The following is an 18,395-nucleotide window of genomic DNA, read 5'->3' as shown; positions in this document are numbered from 1 at the left end:
GCTTTTCCACTAAAGTAGTACTAAAGTTAAGTGGGTGGGATAACAACGGGGTGGGTGGGATCCTCTGACCAATCAGTGGCTAGTAGTGACTGCATGCAAAGGATTGTGGGATATGGTACCGGGTATGGTACCTCTTGGAACCACAATCGAGGTGGTACTGTGTTTGAGAGCCGTACCATTCGGTTCCATGCAGTGGAAAAGCGCCGCCGTACCGAACCGTTCCTACACCGTACCATGCGGTACCAGAAGTGGAGAAGCACAAAAGCGAGCCGAACCGTTCGGTTCCATGCAGTGGAAAAGCGCCTTAAGGTCCCTAACTCACATCCATACATACACATACTAGGGCCAATTTTAACAGAAGCAAATAAACCCACAAACTTATCTTTGGAGTGGGAGAAAACCCACACAAGCATAGGAAGAACATACATACCACATGGGATAGTGTTTTGGTTGGGATTTGAACAAACAACCTGATTTCTACCAGGCAAAAGTGCTAAGCACTAAGCTGATCTACAGATTAGTCATCCCATGTGATGGCTGTGTAGGACATACCTGTTATATGGAGATCTCAATAGGAGGGCTTGGCTGCCGGTACAGCTATCAGTAGGGGTGTGACAGCCGTAGACTGGTGGAGGTACAGAATACTGCTGGTCTCCTGTAGGGAAATGATATGTAGTTAGTAAACCATCAGTGATCTCTCACCATCCACATCCATTATTCCTCCTGTCTACTGCAAACATTCCACAAGCAGATCACAGCCTGGGGACTGCACTGCTCATTACTGATTTATGGTCCGCACTTCCCTATACATAACCAGTATAAATGAGATCTCAGCATTCAGACAGTGCAGTCTGCATCTAATCTTTGGCAACTCTCAGGGCTGCTTGTATTGACAGAAAAAGTGATCTGCTCTAATACTTATTATTAAAACTACACAGTAAAATTTAGAACAATTATGGAACTGTAGTGCACATCAACCAACAATCAGGTTTCTTTAAAAAATAATCCTTTTGATCCCTATGAAAAAAACTATTTCTGTTCTATTTTAAAGCTGAACTCCTGGAAAAGTAAAAACACTCCTTTTTCCCACACTGCAAGGGTTAAATGCTTATTTACGTCCAGTACACTTGGAAGAACAATTTTACTTACCCAACGCTCCGCTCCCATAGATATCTCTATGCTGCTTAGACCTTCTCCCGGGGGTCAGGTGCTCTCTGACATAATCAATACTGATATAGGGTCCTTAGCCTGGTACAAACTATGAGTTTTTTGTTTTTTCTTTGTTCAACCCAGGTTGAACCCACTGTCAGAGCCGCTGTACTAACTATGCGAAGTTAGTACAGTGTTTAACCCCAGCTGAGCTGTCGTGTTCCGATAGGGGGACGGCTCACCCGCCCCAGCCAGAACACTCCAATCAGTGCTCTCAGCCAATGGCAGTCGGGCAGCTGTTGGTTTTCCAAAATGGCCGGCTTCTGTCGGACAGACTGACATACACAGAGGCCGAACGTCGGCCATTTTTTTTTTCTTTTTAACCGCCCAATGTCTGCCAACATTCAGCCTATGTGTACAGGGCGCAAGAGACAGTCCACAGTCGTAGCATGGGGGAGCACCATCTGCTGGGGGAGCAGAGGATTGCATGAGTACAACTGCTTTTCCTTTAACTCTGATCTAAACAAGCAGATAACCCTTTCAGTGTGGGTGCAACCCCATTGCACCCACACTGAAAGGCTGAGTGACAGACAACAGAGGGTTGTAGTCAATGGAGAACATTCAGAACAAGGTCATGTTACCAGTGGGGTACCTCAGGGATCTGTACTGGGACCAATTTTGTTTAATATCTTCATAAGTGATATTACAAAAGGCCTCGATGGTAAGGTTTGTCTTTTTGCTGATGACACAAAGATATGTAACAGGGTTGATGTTCCTGGAGGGAAACGCCAAATGGAAAAGGATTTAGGAAAACTAGAAGAATGGTCAGAACTCTGGCAACTGAAATTTAATGTGGATAAGTGCAAGATAATGCACCTGGGGCGTAAAAACCCAAGGGCAGAATATAGAACATTTGACACAGTCCTGACCTCAGTATCTGAGGAAAGGGATTTAGGAGTAACTATTTCAGAAGACTTAAAGGTGGGAAGTCAATGTAATAGAGCAGCACGAAATGCCAGCAGAATGCTTGGATGTATAGAGAGAGGTATAAGCAGTAGAAAGAGAGAAGTGCTTATGCCGCTGTACAGAACACTGGTGAGACCTCACTTGGAGTATTGTGCGCAGTACTGGAGGCCATATCTCCAGAAGGATATAGATACTCTAGAGAGAGTTCAGAGAAGAGCTACTAAACTAGTACATGGATTGCAGGAAAAAACTTACCAGGAAAGGTTAAAGGACCTTAACATGTATAGCTTGGAAGAAAGAAGAGACAGAGGGGATATGATAGAAACTTTTAAATACATAAAGGGAATCAACTCGGTAAAGGAGGAGAGCATATTTAAAAGAAGAAAAAGTACCCCAAGAGGACACAGTTTTAAATTAGAGGGGCAAAGGTTTAAGTGGTAGAAGTGCAGAAGTGGTAGCTGCAAATACAGTGAAGGAGTTTAAGCATGCATGGGATAGGCATAAGGCTATCCTTCATATAAGATAGGGCCAGGGACTATTCATAGGATTCAGATATATTGGGCAGACTAGATGGGCCAAATGGTTCTTATCTGCCGACACATTCTATGTTTCTATGTTTCTATATTGCAAGGGAGAGTTTTTACTTTTCCCAGAGTTGGGTTTTAACTGCTTCAATACTGGGCACTTCTACCCTCTGCCTGCCCGGGCCAATTTTCAGCTTTCACCACTGGCGCACTTTGAATGGCAATTGCGTGGTCATGCAACACTGTACTGGAAAGATATTTTTATCATTTTGTTCACAAAAACAGAGCTTTTGGTTGTATTTAATCACCTCTGGGTTTTTTTATTTTTTACTAAATAAACAAAAAAAGACTGACAATTTTGAAAAAAAAAATTATTCTTTGTTATTATTATAAAATGTTCCAAATAAAAAATCTTTCTTCATAAATTAAGGTCAAAATGTATTCTGCTACATTTCCTTGATGAAAATAACCCAAATCAGTGTTTATTATTCAGTCTGTAGGAAAGAGTCCACAAACTGTGGTATACTGTATATCTATAAATCTAATTTCTTGAGGTCCTAAAATGTCAGGACAGTACAAATATCCCCCAAATGACCCCTTTTTGGAAAGTTAACAGTCCAAGGTATTTAGTAAGAGGCATGGCAAGTTTTTTTTAAGTTGTAATTTTTTGTTACAACTTTTTGGAAAATGTATAAATTGAAAAAAAAAATCACAATATTTTTTTTTTTTTTTACATACTTTCACCAGTGCAGTACAGAATTATCATAAAACTGGTGTGGCAGTGATCATGGACACTGACTGGTGACAGTATGTAAAAAAAAAGAAAAGTAAACATTCTTTTTACGATTTTTTTTTAACACATTCAGTGTCTTTTGTTATGATTAGCTGTGATTGGCCAAAACAAATCACATGGTACAGATGGGCTGTGATTGGCCCTGTCTGTACCATGGGATCACTGTGACCAATCACAGCTAGCAACATGATTGTATATAAAGGATGCCATTCACTGTTTACAATTCTCATGTGATCTGCTGTGATTTGTCCGGTGGACACAGCAGGTGACAGATCGTGCCGCGCGAGTGGCGCCAAATTCTAAGAGGACGTCATCTACTGTCCACTCCAAAGGAGGAAAGTCCCATCTGGCCTAAAGCAGATTGAAGGTGTTACTTTTCCCTAATTTGGGCAACTACATACACATTGAGAGGAGAATGTAATGGACACCTGGGCTGACAGACACTTATAGGGGTATATTTACCAAAAGCCCCGCTCCTATCTCCTGCTGAGGCTTATCCCTCCACCATCTTGAGCCCTACTCTCTTCCCAAGAAAGGAATGTCCACACATGAATAGGGTTGATACACTTTACTGTTGGTACTCAGGTAATGGCATAACAGTCACATCACATCAACATACAGATTCATAGTGGATCACATTTAGTGGAAGGTCGGCAGCAGTCACATGTGAAAGCATATGCAGCACTTTAAGAAGCCATCTCCTTCAAGCTCTAGACTATCGGTGTTAAGCATTCTTTCATGCACTGGGTGTGGGCGCACACGACCCGCTTCCATGGTAATTGGACACAGCAGGAGCCAATTAGTGGGTCCGGCGGACCTGATGTTCGCCGCCACCTGGATATCGTTCATGAGAACTGTGGTCTGCCTATGTAAACAAGGCAGACCGCCATTTTGTAAGAGAGGAAGGTGGAGATCTAGTGTTTCTGCTAAGCAGGAACACGGGATCTCTGTCTTGCCGCAGTCAAAGCACCTCCCCCACACAGTTAGCAAGAACTCTGAAGGAACATATTTAAACCTTTGATTGCCCCTGATGTTAACCCCTTCCCTGCCAGTGTCATTAGTACAGTGACAGTGCACTTTTTTTAGCACTGATCAATGTATTAGCGTCACTGGTCCCCAAAAAGTGTCACTTGGTGTCAGATTTTTCTGTCACAAGGTCGCAAACCCACTAAAAATCGCTGATAGCCGCCATTACTAGTAAAAAATAAAAAAATAAAAACTCCATAAATCTATGAAATATATTTTGTAGATGCAATAACTTTTGCAAAAAACAATCAATATACCCTAATTGGGGTTTCTATTCTAAAAACTTGTAGCAGAATACATATTGGCCTAAATTAATCAAGAAATTTGATCTTTTTACATTTTTTTATTTAATATATTTTATAGCAAAAATGTTGTTTTTTTTGCTTTTTTTCAAAATTGTCGGTATTTGTGGGAAAAAAGGACATCAATTTTATTTGGGTACAGTGTCGCATGACCACGCAATTGTCAGTTAAAGTAATGTAGTGCCGTATCACAAAAAATGGTCTGGTCATGAAGGGGGGTAAGCCTTTCAGGGCAGAAGTGGTTAATGCAACTCAACACAGTGCAATTTTGGAAAAGTTCCTGTACTACTTTGGTGCTTTTCCAGTGCAATGTTTGGCCCCATAGATAATGCAAACCACTTTAAAGTTGCATCCAAGTTGCACTACATAATCGCACTAAAAATCGGATCACAGCAGCGTAAGCCTGGCCTAATAATTAGTCACAGACCTGGAACAAATATACAGATCAGGAGTTCTGAGTTCTCTCTGAATTCATTGACTGCATGCACGTTCCAGAACAGTGACTCAGAGGGGTTGATTTAATAAAGGCAAATAGGCTGTGCACTTTGCATAGTGCATTGGCTCCAGAGCTTAGTAAATAAGGTAGAGCTTCATGTAGCAAAGAGTACCCAATCACCGTCAAGGAAAAAAAAAAAACAGCATTTTTGCTAGCACATGATTGGACGATGGAAGTCAGCAGAGCTTCTGCTCATTTACTAAGCTCTTGAGCAACTGCACTTTGAAAGTGCACAGTCTATTTGCCTTTAGTAAATCAACTCCAGAGTATTGAAGCTAATAGAGCAGCAGGACAGACAGGCAGCTAACAATTTCAAAAGGAAACCATTAAATGGCACCTTACATAATTCTTGCAGGAAAAGCTATATTAAATTAAATTAAAAAAAAAAAAAAACAGACTCTCTGAAGTATATTTATTGAAGGTGTAGCTGCTATTCACTTAGCAAAGTAGATGTTCAAAACTAAGGTGTCCACTTTGAACAGCGCCCAATCACGTGGCAGAGAAATTAAAAAATAAAATAATAATATAAGAAAAAAAAAAATGAAAATATTAAATAGAAATAAAAAAACAGGATTTTTGCAAAAACATGATTGGTAAACTGAAAGCAGCAGCATCCTATTTATTATGCTAATTTAGTATATCAAGTAATTTACGGGGAATTCCATTTTTTTAGCAGTTGTTCAGAGAGTCTACAAGTCTGTATGCAAAATACCTCCACTCCCTTGGATAAAAATGATAGGAGGGTTAGGTTACACTTTAAGTCCCTAGAAAAATGTTGTGGGTGCGTAAATACAGATTTACCAAACAATAATTACTCAAGAGACATGAATATATGTAAAATCTTGTAAAAAAAAGTTTGCATGTATAACTATCATCTGACAGCAATGACATATATATATAATATATATATAGTTACATACATAGTAAGTCTAGTTGAAAAAGGATACAAGTCCATCCAGTTTAACCCATAGAGAAAAAAAAAACACGCACACGCACACACACACACACACACACACACGCACACACACACTCAAGACTTTCATATACACAATAATATGCCCACAGTTGATCCAGAGGAAGGCAAAAAAAACTTCTATAATGTATGATCCAATTTGCCCCAGCAAGGAAAAAATGATTTCCTGATCCTCCAAGAGGCCATTGGATATTCCCTGGATCAACTTTACCTATAAATATGAGTATCCAGTTATAGTATGTATATCTAGGAAGGAATCCAGACTTTTTTTTTTAAAAACAATCTATGGAGTTGGCCAGAACCAGCTCTTAAGGGAGGTCTATTCCACATTTTCAGAGCTCTTACTGTTAAGAAGCCTTTCTGAATTTGGAAATTAAATCTCTTTCCCTACAGACGTAAAGACTGCTCCCTTGTCCTCTGTGAGACCTTAAAGTGAATAACTCAACAAGTTCACTATATGGACCCCTTATGTATTTATACATGGTAATCATATCCCCCTCAATCTCCTTTTCTCAACAGAGAATAAATTAATTTCCTCCAATCTTTCCTCATAGCTGAGCTCCTCCATGCCTCTTATCAGTTTGGTTTCTCTTCTCTGCACTTTCTCCGGTTCCCCGATATCCTTTTTGTAAACTGGTGCCCAAAACTAAACTGCATATTTCAGATGAGGTCTTACTAATGATTTATACAGGGTCAAAAATGATATATCTCTCTGTGGTGTCTTTACCTCTTTTAACCACTTGCCGACCGCCGCAAGTACATATACTGCGGCGGTCAGCCCCTCACAGGCAAAGTGATGTACCTGTACGTCACTAGCCTGTGAGGCTCTGGGGAGCGAGCGCGCGCCGCCGGAGGCGTGCTCCCGCGCGGTCACGGACTCCCCCGCGCGTGTGACCGGCGGACCCGATGTCCGCCGGTCACTCGCGATCGTCGGGTGGAGAGGGAGAAAGGCAGGCGGCTAATGTAAACAAGCCGCCTGTCATTCTCCCCTGTGTAGGAATAGTGATGGCTCTGGGGAGCGAGCGCGCGCCGCCGGAGGCGCGCTCCCACGCGGTCACGGACTCCCCCGCGCGTGTGACCGGTGGACCCGATGTCCGCCGGTCACTCGCGATCGTCGGGTGGAGAGGGAGAAAGGCTTAGGGTTAGGGGTTAGGGTTAGGGTTAGGGTTAGGGCTAGGGCTTAGGGTTAGGGTTAGGGTTAGGGTTAGGGCTTAGGGTTAGGGTTGCCTATTGCCGGTAATGACACAGGGGATGGTTTTGACACAGGAAATGGATCATGGACCCACCCCAGGTCATGGACACACCCTAAAGGTCAAAGGTCAGGAGTTTTTTGCTCAGAGGTCAAAGGTCATAGCTCCACCTAGTGTTGGACACAGGGGGTGCCGCCTGTCATTCTCCCCTGTGTAGGAATAGTGATCATACGGTTCTACTATGTAGGACCGTTGATCAGTGTTCCTACAGCTCAAGCCACAGCCAATCACAGTTAGAATCACGCCCCTAGGGACACACACCACCCCTCCCTCTCAAAAAAAAGTTAACCCCTTCACTACCAGTGTAATTTTACAGTAACAGTGCATATGTATAGCACTGATTACTGTAGTAATGTCACTGGTAACCCCAAAAGTGTCAAAAATGTCAGTCAAGGGTCCGATCTGTCCGCTGCAATGTCGCAGTACCGCAAAAAAATCGCAGATCGCCGCCATTAGGCGTTAAAAAAAAAACAACAAAAACGACAAAAATCTTTCCCTTTGTTAGTAAACGCGATAACTTTTGCGCAAAACAATCAAAATACGCTTTTTGCGATTTTTTTTTTACCAAACATATGTAGCATAAAACAAATTGGCTGAAAATGTTAAAAAATTTAGATTTTTACATTTTTTTGAGGGGGGAATTTCATATAAAAAAATGTGAAAAATATTGTTATTTTTGCAAAATTGACGCTCTTTTTTTGTTTATAGCGCATGATCAAAAAATCGCACAGGTGATCAAATACCACCAAAAGAAAGCTCTGTTTGTGGGAAAAAAAGGACGTCAAATTCGTTTAGGTATAGCGTCGCACGACCGCGCAATTGTCTGTTAAAGTCACGCAGTGCCGAATCGCAAAATACCCCCTGGTCAGGAAGGGGGTAAAATCTTCCGGGGCTTAAGTGGTTAAAACAACAAAGGACTTTGCTTGCTTTGGAAAACGGAGCTTTGCATTGCATGCCATTATTAAGCTTATGATCTACCAGAACACCCAGATCCTTCTCCACCATTGATTCCCTCAGTTGTTCTCCCCCTAGTATGTATGATGCATGCATATTTTAGCCCCCAAGTGCATAACTTTACATTTATCATCATTAAACCTCAATTGCCACATTTAGTGTGTGGGCATGTTGTGGTGTGATGGTGTGGTTGTTAGTCTTTCATGTTCCCCTCCTTGTTGGGTGCCAAATAAGGGTCACATGAGAGGCCTGCCCCAAAGTGGGTTCTTCTAGGCTACATTAGGCATTTTAGATAGGATCACTTGCCTTACACCGGGGGGGTACCATTACTGGAACTACCGAATGATCTCTAATTAACTTTACCGGTCACTTGCACATGTAGGAGGTGCACGCAAAGCCCTTGCCACCTTGCCATCTCCACCTGCCCAGAATATTACTGCTACCTCATTCCCAGTAACAGTATGTGGTCCGGTCCATGCACCTAGCGTGGACTCCACTTCACTTAACTCTTTCTCTTCTGTACCTGTGTACAGGATGAGGGCCTTGGTGGTGCAGATCTGCTCCCGTAGCTATATGAGACAGATTGCTGCAGAAGAAGTGCCAGCAACATCTCCCTCGCTGCAAAAAGCTATCTCACCTGTCAGCGGACAGCAATGGTAGTTTCTACATTTCTCACTTAAAAAGTTTCCTTTAAGAGAAATTTAATTTACATCCTCACTGGATATTTAACATAGACACATGTGAAACTCTAAGGTTACTTTAGTTATAATCATTACATCTTCACTCTATACTGCTACATAAGCTAAACTCTTCAACACCGGAACAGTTATGTTGACCTCTTCCTACCTTCCATCATCAAGACCAGATTATTTACCACCAAATTACAGGCGTTGTTTAGAAATTCAGTAGTAACAATAGCTTGGCTAGGCAACATTTTCAGTGGATGTCAATGGAGAATGACATATCTGTAAGACTTACCGAGAGAGGATTGCTGGGTAATGGGATCTTCATGTTTGAAGGAGTGGTTGGGGAACTGTGCCGTATGGTGAGATGGAGTATGACCATAACTTGGAGTTCCATCAAAAGCCACAGCGCTGTATCCTTTCAAAACAAGACAGTAACATTGTTATTAGAGAATGCAAAGTAATGGTGCTTCTTCTTTATTGAAAAGGCATGATTATTGTCTATATGTTTTATCTTGAAATGTTATATCAATCATGGCTAAAGATTTATTAAAGTGCAAGTCCAGCTAAGTTTTGGATAGAGCTGGGAAGGATTAGAACCGCTATCAGATTTTATTGCTACCCCAAACCATTAAAAAGATTTCCTCTCACGTTCTGTCAAGTTTTGGCTAAACATACCCTTGGGGGTTGACTTACTAAAACTGTAAAGTGCAAAATCTGGTGCAGCTGTGCATGGTAGCCAATCAGCTTCTAACTTTAGCTTGTTCAATTAAGCTTTGACAAAAAAAACTGGAAGCTGATTGGTTTCTATGCAAAGCTGCATGAGATTTTGCACTCCCCAGTTTTAGTAAATCAACCCCTTTACGTCCCCTCTTACACTTATTTAGCGTGAGCATAGCCAGGCAATTAGAGGCTTCTTTTTGTGTGTTTATATGCAGTTTTCATGTGCAACTTGTAGTACAGGAGCGGAAATTGCACATGAATTGGAGGACCTGAAACACGTGAATAAATACACATTTTTTTCAAGCAATTTTAAGGCACCACTTAAAGACTATGGGACAAAAAGGCACCACAATTTGAAAAAAATGAACAGTGCCACCCCAAAGAAACTCAGGCACTTTTTGAGTTATTGATGACAGGCAACAAGTGAAACAACACTTATGTGTGAATGGCCCCATTGGGAATAATGAGATTCTTCATCTTGAGCATTGTTTCGCTTTGGCAATAGCATAAAAAAAATCTGTCAGGTGTGAACAGGGCTAATAGGGATTGATTTACTAATAGTGTTCAAAATGTTCACTTTGCAAAGTAAATGTCCACTTAGGTTAGTGCGTAAGTTGTGCTCATACAATCACATGCAAACAAAAATAATGACTTTAAAATTCTCTCTCATCTGATTGGGTATTTGAAGTGACCTACAGTGAGCCTAAACTTTGTAAAGTGAACCTTAGATAGTTACATAGTTAGGTTAAAAAAATACGCAAGTCCAGCTGGCTCAATCAATACAAAAACAAAAAACAGTAAAGAAAACCCAACCATACAATCCCATATACACAATCCTATATCCGCAGTTGATCCAGGGGAAGGCGAAAAAACCCCAGCAAAGCATGATCCAATTTGCTACAGCAGGGGGAAAAAAATTCCTTCCTGATCCCCCGAGAGGCAATCGGATATTCCCTGGATCAACTTTACCTATAAATATTAGTACCCATTTATATTATAAACACCCAGAAAAGAATCCAGGCCTTTTTAAAGCAATCTAGTGAGCTAGCCAGAACCACCTCTGGAGGGAGTCTGTTCCACATTTTCACAGCTCTTACGGTGAAGAAACCTTTCCGTATTTAGAGACTAAATGTGTTTTCCTCTAGACATAAAGAGTGCCCCCTTGTCCTCTGTGTTGACCTTAAAGTGAACAACTCAACACCAAGTTCACTATATGGACCCCTTATGTATTTATACATGTTGATCATATCCCCCCTTAATCTCCTCTTCTCAAGAGAGAATAAATTCAGTTCCTCTAATCTTTCCTCATAGCTGAGCTCCTCCATGCCTCTTATCAGTTTGGTTGCCCTTCTCTGCACTTTCTCCAGTTCCCCGATATCCTTTTTGAGAATTGGTGCCCAAAACTTAACTGCATATTCCAGATGAGGTCTTACTAATGATTTGTACAGGGGCAAAATTATATCTCTCTCTCTGGAGTCCATGCCTCTGTTAATACAAGAAAGGACTTTGCTTGATATGGAAACTGCAGCTTCCCTTCTCCTTAAATAAACCAGCCTAACTGTATGATGATGATCTATACGGCAGTTTACTACTTTTTATTTGTATATTGTGGGAACATTTTACAATACAAGTATGAGTACAACAAACCACTTACATATGTCACCCCCTCCCCGGAGGAGCTTACAGTCTCATTTCCCAGTTACAGTTGAATGACTAGACCTTCACAGAAAAGCATGTTTTGCTAGATGTCCTGTTTACTTGCATAACCCCAAAAAATGTTATATTTTGGGGGTTAAAAGAATTAACAATTATACCTGAAAGAACTCAATGTAAACAGAGGGGGGTGAACAAACTATGCACAGAAGGTTCCTGGTGGAGAGAATACCAACAAAGCCAGACAGATGTACTACCCTGTGTGCCACCATCATACTACACACTACTAGAAGTGCTCACAATTTTCACCAGAAACACATAGTAGAAAGGTGTCATTTTTACGATACATTGGGATTGGTTTACTAAAACTGCAGAGTGCAAAATCTGGTGTAGCTTTGCATGGTAGCCAATTGGCTTCCAACATCAGCTTGCTCAGTTAAAGAGGAAGTAAAGTCTTAATTTTTTAATTGTACCTACAGGTAAGCCTATAATAAGGCTTACCTGTAGGTACTGTGAATATCTCTTGCACCGTTTTGGAGATATTTGGAGCGCATTCAGCTGATGACGTCATTGGCACATCCGCTTCGAAGCTCCAGCTTACTGTGCCGAACCTTCAGAGCCCATGCTGTAAATGGCGGCTACCACATGGGAGTGACGTCATCGTGGCTCCAGCCACTCACAGGGCCCGAGCCCGCGAACCCGGAAGAAACACCAATGTATGCGATACATACTAGCTCATTATGCCTTTGTTTTACAGGTTTTTTTGTTTTGTTTTTTTTTTCTCTGGGTTTACAACCTCTTTAAGCTTTGACAAAAAAACTGTAAGTTGATTGGTTTCTATGCAGAGCTGCACCAGATTTTGCACTTTCCAGTTTTAGTAAACCAACCCCACTGAGTCACTGACCTGTAACAAGCATGCACATATCATGTTCCCCAACACTTTGCTGGCTGCATGCTTGTTACAAAGTACTGACACACCAGGTGGGGAAGCAAGTCTCTGGAGAATGCATCTTTTAAAGCAAGTCAGTAATGACATGTGGCCTATATAACAAACTTAGGCCACACAATGCAGTCCTGACTTTTCAATAAACGTTATTAAACCTAATTGATCGAGAAAAACGGAACAAGGAAGAGCTGCTTGGACCCTCCATGTAAAGGCAGCTTACATATGTCCATCCTAATGCCTAGTACACGCGAAAAAACTATTCAACGAATAATAGTCCGGTTTTGTTTTTGCATGCTAGTCTTGTATTGAAAATTAAGAGTTTACTAAAGTTACAAAAATTCTTGTATGACAGAATAAAAATCCAGAAGTGATATCATGTGTTGTATTGTATTTGTATTGTAATTTTAAATGACAACTGTACTGTTTATCAAGGAAAATCCAAAATGAAGAAGGAATGGACTTTTTAAGCATAACTAAAAGCATTTTAACATCATTTTTATTATAAAAATTAGCCAACACCTCCAGCGCTAAGAGGGCCTCTGTGGTGGAACTCAGAAAGGCAACAGCAATTCCAAAACTAGGCGGATACAGCCCTCAGACGGGGTAATTCGAAGTGACACTAAAAAGATAAACAAACAAGAAGGCGTAGGCACCTAGTGCATCACCGATGGACATTTATTCGATAAAAAAGGATAAAAAATGGAGACTCACTAAATAGCAACTAAAAATAGACCATCAGCTATTTTGCTATTTTGTGAGTATCCATTTTTTATCCTTTTTTATCGAATAAATTTGCATCAGGGATAGGTGCCTGCGACTTCTTCTTTGTCTTTATAACTTTTATTATATAGGGTTACTTACCAGCCGCAGGGATGTTATGATCCTATTTAGCTTAGCTACCTCTGTTGGGGATGAACTGGACTATTACACATTTTTGGTACATGTGCTTTTATATTTGTATATGTTTAAATATACTGTATGTTTTTCTTTGCTATAGTAAAAAATAGAGTTAAAATGCTTTTAATTATGCTTAAAAAGTCAATTTCTTCTTAATTTTTAATTTTCCTCAATAACCATTAGGACGTGGCATAGTGTATATATTTGGTGTCCACAGTACCACCCTGTGAGAACATCATTATCCCGTTTGCTATAACTGTACTGATGAAACAAAAATTGTAAGATCTGATATCGTACGAGAAAATTTTTAATGCTTGTGCCATCAGAAAATTTTGCATGAATTGTCGTGATTGGTTTTCGAAACCTGTGTACAATTGATTAGGCTATCGTACGATTGAATCAAAAGCGGTATTTTTCATAAAATTTTCTGATCGTGTGTACGGACCATAACTGGTTCCACTTTCAGACCATTTGTTTGTGCCATAATTTTGCCATGCGGTGGTAGTTGTGCCCTTGTCTGGTGATCCATTAAAGCCATATGGTAGCTTTGCATCTATTACCTCTTGGATTGTTAGCTTTTTTCCAAAGGCATGCAACTTGGCCTCAGAAGGAATTCGGGGTTGGCTTACTGAAGGAGTAAAAACCGCAAACTTAGCAAGCTGAAGATACACTTAGCTAAGTAAACTGAAGGTGGGTTCACTCTGGATACGCAGTCATGTACAAGAGAAAAGGAAAAATAGGACCTTGGCTTAAACAAGACTGGATGATTAAAGTGAACAGAACCTCAATGTATTCACTAAACATTAACGATCTCTACTCTTTTAATAAATCAGACCAATTGAAGGTCAATTAGTGGGTAGCAATAAAGAACCTAGGCTTTATGTGTTGTGATCTTTTCTTTTGCATGTACTTATGAAGGCAACAAATATATACTGTTCTTTAATAGAAAAGGGATAAACTAAGGTTCAGGTCGAACTCAGTTGCCCATGAGAAAATGTCAATGTCAAATGATAGCAGACTGCTGGTCCAATCAGTTGTGAGCATGGAATTCCCCACCTCACAGCTCCACGTAACAAAGGGGAGGGGATGCCTGTGACATCATTGACTTAGTATGGTCACATGGCCGTATTTGGACATTGTCATTGAGCTATTGTGGACATTAGTTCAATGATATCACCAGCATTCACACCCATTTGTTACAGCAGGGCATGGAATTCCACATCAGCAGTGGTTTGGGCCCGCAGCCTGCCATCATGTGACATAATCAAATGTTGTCTAAATACAAGAGTCATGTGTATTCTTTCTTGAATATTGGTGTTCTTTGTGTTTTTCCCGGATCTGTGCAGTAATCTAGTGTGAAACTGCCTCTGTGCAGGAGCTTCCTGTAGCAAAGACCAGTCCTTGCTGCTTTCTCTTCTTATGCAGAATGGCTGGTCTTGTATCCGCCCCTCCTGTAGTTTGCAGCCTGTAGTGGGTGGACCTGTTGGCCCCCTCCCACAGCTCTGCTCTCTGTATAGCACAGTAATGATGTCAATTCTACTTTTACCAGGTATTAATTGGGTTTGCAAAGACATTCAGTGCACACAAAACTGATTTCTATGCTTTGTGGCAATTGTGGAATATATTTAATGAAAGTTTTTGTGCCAGGGGTTCAACTTTAAAAAAAAACATGTTACTTGGGTTCAGTGGCAGCTGTTGCTCCATCGGTCGGGGAGGCAGCAGACAGACCTGGCCATGGACCTCACCCCCCGTCACTCCAGAGTCCAGTCCACACCATATCCCCCCCTCCCTCCCCCGGGTGCCAGTTCACTTACCTGGTTCCTCTGGACTGACAGGTGGCGACGGCTTCCCCCTCAGTCTCCTCCATGTCCCCTCTTGGCGGCCGTCTCCTATCTCCTTCTCTGCCAATAGGATACCTCTCCTTTGGCCAATTGGGAAACAGGTCTCAGGACCCGCTTCCTGATTGGCTGGGAGGAGAATCAGTGTGGCAATAGCAAATATTAATTCTCTATTGTCACACAACTGGGTTGGCTCAGGGAGAAGTGCTCTGCGCCTGAGCCCACCCTTTCTTTAAAGCCTATTAGAGCCTCTGGCTCTGATCACATGCTTCAAAAAGAAAAAAAAAACCCTAATCGGAATCCATGCGACCGATACCCTGCATGTAGTTTAGGGGGCCGGACGCATAGATAGGGGGTGCAGCGTCCCTGCTCCCCTTAAGGATGGGCCGGCACTGCTTGGGTTAATTGAAGAGTTTTTTTGGTTCATTTTTTACACCAAGTTATTGCTAACCTCTCTTCACAATTCCCGTATAACACATGTAATTACTCAGTATGGGATGAAATAGAAGAGTTGTTTTTACAATGGTCCAGTGGGTCTATGTTCACCTCAACAGCCCATCATTTTAAGGGCAACTTAAAATAAAGATTTCTCCTTGCTGGATATTTGAGGCAAACACAGTCAGCAAAAAAAATTCCAAGGCGGTAATTTACAATTGGCCATAAACTCTTCTCTGGTGCAGAATGCATGAGCTTATATCAACAAAATCTTATTGTAAGGAAGACTGCCCATACTTATGATTAGCTGTCGGCAGCACACCAGGCCTGCTGGATTAGAATGTAATATACCTTTTGTATCACTTGGCCCTCCGTTTTAGATTGTAAACTCTTAGGAGCAAGGCCCTCCAAGTTCTTTTGTATTGAATTGTATTATAACTGTACTGTCTTCTTTTATTTTGTAAAGTGAGGTATTAATAATATTTAAATTATTATTATAATAATAATAATAATAATAATAATTATAATAGAAAATAGTAATATGGGCTTTGATACAAGATAACAGTTAATATTTATTAACCCTAATAGAACACATGTAATTAAAAAAAAAGAACAACATGCTCTATTACAAAAAAAATCAAAATTATTTCATTGCACATCTGTGACTACGCCATTATTTGCCCTCTCAGCAGTTTTCTAGTTTTGATACTTAAAGCGGTTGTAAACCCGGAAAAAAAAAAAAACCTGCAAGACAAAGGCATAATGAGCTAGTATGCATTGCATACTAGCTCATTATGTATTACTTACCTTAGAACGAAGCCCCGACACGGACCCACGGCACCGCTGCGGGAGCTGCCATGATCCCTCGCCATCTCTTCCGGGTTCGGCGGCTCCGGCGCTGTGATTGGCCGGAGCCGCGATGATGTCACGCCCGCGGATGGGCCGGAGTGATTTTCCGGCAAGCTCCCGGCAAGGAAAACTGAAGGTCCCCCCGGACCTTCAGAGCGCATGCGCCGCTCGCGTGAGCGGCTGCATGCACTGCAAATATTTCCTAAACCGTGCCGGTTTAGGAGATATTAATTGTACCTACAGGTAAGCCTTATTATAGGCTTACCTGTAGTTAAAAGTGTCAAAAAGCGGGATACTACCACTTTAAAGATACCCTGCGGCTGATTTACTAAATGAGTGAAGACCGTTCACTATGTAAAGTGAATGTGTCCTTTGAAAACGAAATGTTCTATGAGTTTAGTAAATAGGGTAAATTTGTGTTCACATTACTATGGTTTATAAAAATACTCTGTCTTATGTTTGTCCACTTGGACGTTTATTACTATTTGAATATTACTTTTTGCCTGTAACGATATAGTAATTTGCATGACAATATATTTTTTAATTTAATTTGTACACATTGTTAAAACCCTAAAAAACATTGGAAAAAAAAAAAAAAGTTGTGTTCACATCAGTCAAGCAATCAATTGAAGCAAAACCCTTGTTGTTTTCACATTTTCCTCACACATGATTGGCTATTCAACACCCAGGTTAAGTTTATTGAGTAACTTTCACTTTGCAGAGAAAACATATAAACATCCTCTACTTCTTTAGTAGATCACCCCCAATGTCAATGAGATATCGCTCTGCAGCATTTATAATAGGAGGAAATAGAAATAACAAGAAGATTTTGGCAAGATTTCCTCTTCTCGTAATAAAGGAAATGTATACAGAGAGAAATATGTAGGGTGCTATTCATGGCCTCTCTTTCTGGAAGTGCTGGTTATCTGGCTGTCATGCTGATCCAATCGCTTCAGTATTTTAAGCCAGTGATCTGGAATACTTTTGCAGATCAGACAGTTGTCTATCTTCACTTGCTGCATACTTGTTCCAGGTCAGTGACTCAGAAATGATTAATGCCAGAGACAGCCAAGCACCTAGCATTTTACAACAGACATCACAAATGGCAACCTACATATTTTCTCTTCTTTAACTTGTATTATATTTTAATTTACAGTGTTGACATTAATATGATCTGACCAGGTCATATTACTCTCCAAGGAGGATTTTAGTATGTTCAGATTCTGAATATGTACTTTATTAAGTATTGAGCATGAACTTCAACAAATTTGTCTATTATAATACACTCTTATTATTGGATTATTGTGCTGCTTTCTACCAACACTTTTTCATAACTAGGGAAATGTATTTAATAAATAATATTACTAGGGAATTGAAATTCATCTGCAAAATAAATTGCAATCTTTAGGTGAGAAGTCCCTTTCTTAATAACTGTGTCCAACATCTATAAAAAGCAACATATACAAATGTACAGAAATATAAATACTGTTGTATCTTAACTTAAAAAGCGAATGCAACTTGGTTTTTGCACATAACATTTTAATGTTTTTTACATGTCAGTATATAAATATATAAAGGGTTGACAGATGTTGTGTGTTTCCTACCATACCTACTCTACTAATATTTCTGGGTGAAAATATCTTGTAAAAAAAAATAATAAAAAAAGAATATCTAACACATTTTAAATATTGCGTTTAACCGTATAAAATGATTAGGTTTTTCTGCAAATTCTAATTTTTACTATAATTAGTATTATTGTTTTAAATATTATTTTTTTTAAAACTATAAAATAATTATAATATAATTTTTTTTAAATAATAATAATAAGGTGCTTTATTAAAGTAATGAAAAGTAACATTCAAGCAATATATTCTAAATTAAATTATCAACAGATGTGGCTCCACCATTGAATTATCACTATCTATTCAATCCTGACAG

At 40.2% G+C, this 18,395-nt stretch overlaps 1 protein-coding gene across 3 annotated transcripts in view; it reads right to left on the bottom strand.

Annotated features, from left to right (window-relative positions):
- Window positions 1-18,395, bottom strand: part of WT1 (WT1 transcription factor) — a 99,967-nt gene that overhangs the window by 72,733 nt on the left and 8,839 nt on the right. For all 3 annotated transcript variants that reach the window (XM_082269872.1, XM_082269873.1, XM_082269874.1), the window contains exons 2-3: window positions 9,412-9,534; window positions 553-655 (exon numbers count right to left, since the gene is read on the bottom strand). In XM_082269872.1, the coding sequence (XP_082125998.1) occupies window positions 553-655; window positions 9,412-9,534 (226 nt within the window). The remainder of the gene's footprint in view (window positions 1-552; window positions 656-9,411; window positions 9,535-18,395) is intronic.

Source organism: Pelophylax lessonae (assembly GCF_965119305.1).
Source record: "Pelophylax lessonae genome assembly, chromosome: 10".
Classification (NCBI taxonomy): domain Eukaryota; kingdom Metazoa; phylum Chordata; class Amphibia; order Anura; family Ranidae; genus Pelophylax; species Pelophylax lessonae.
This window is presented reverse-complemented; position numbering and strand designations above follow the sequence as displayed.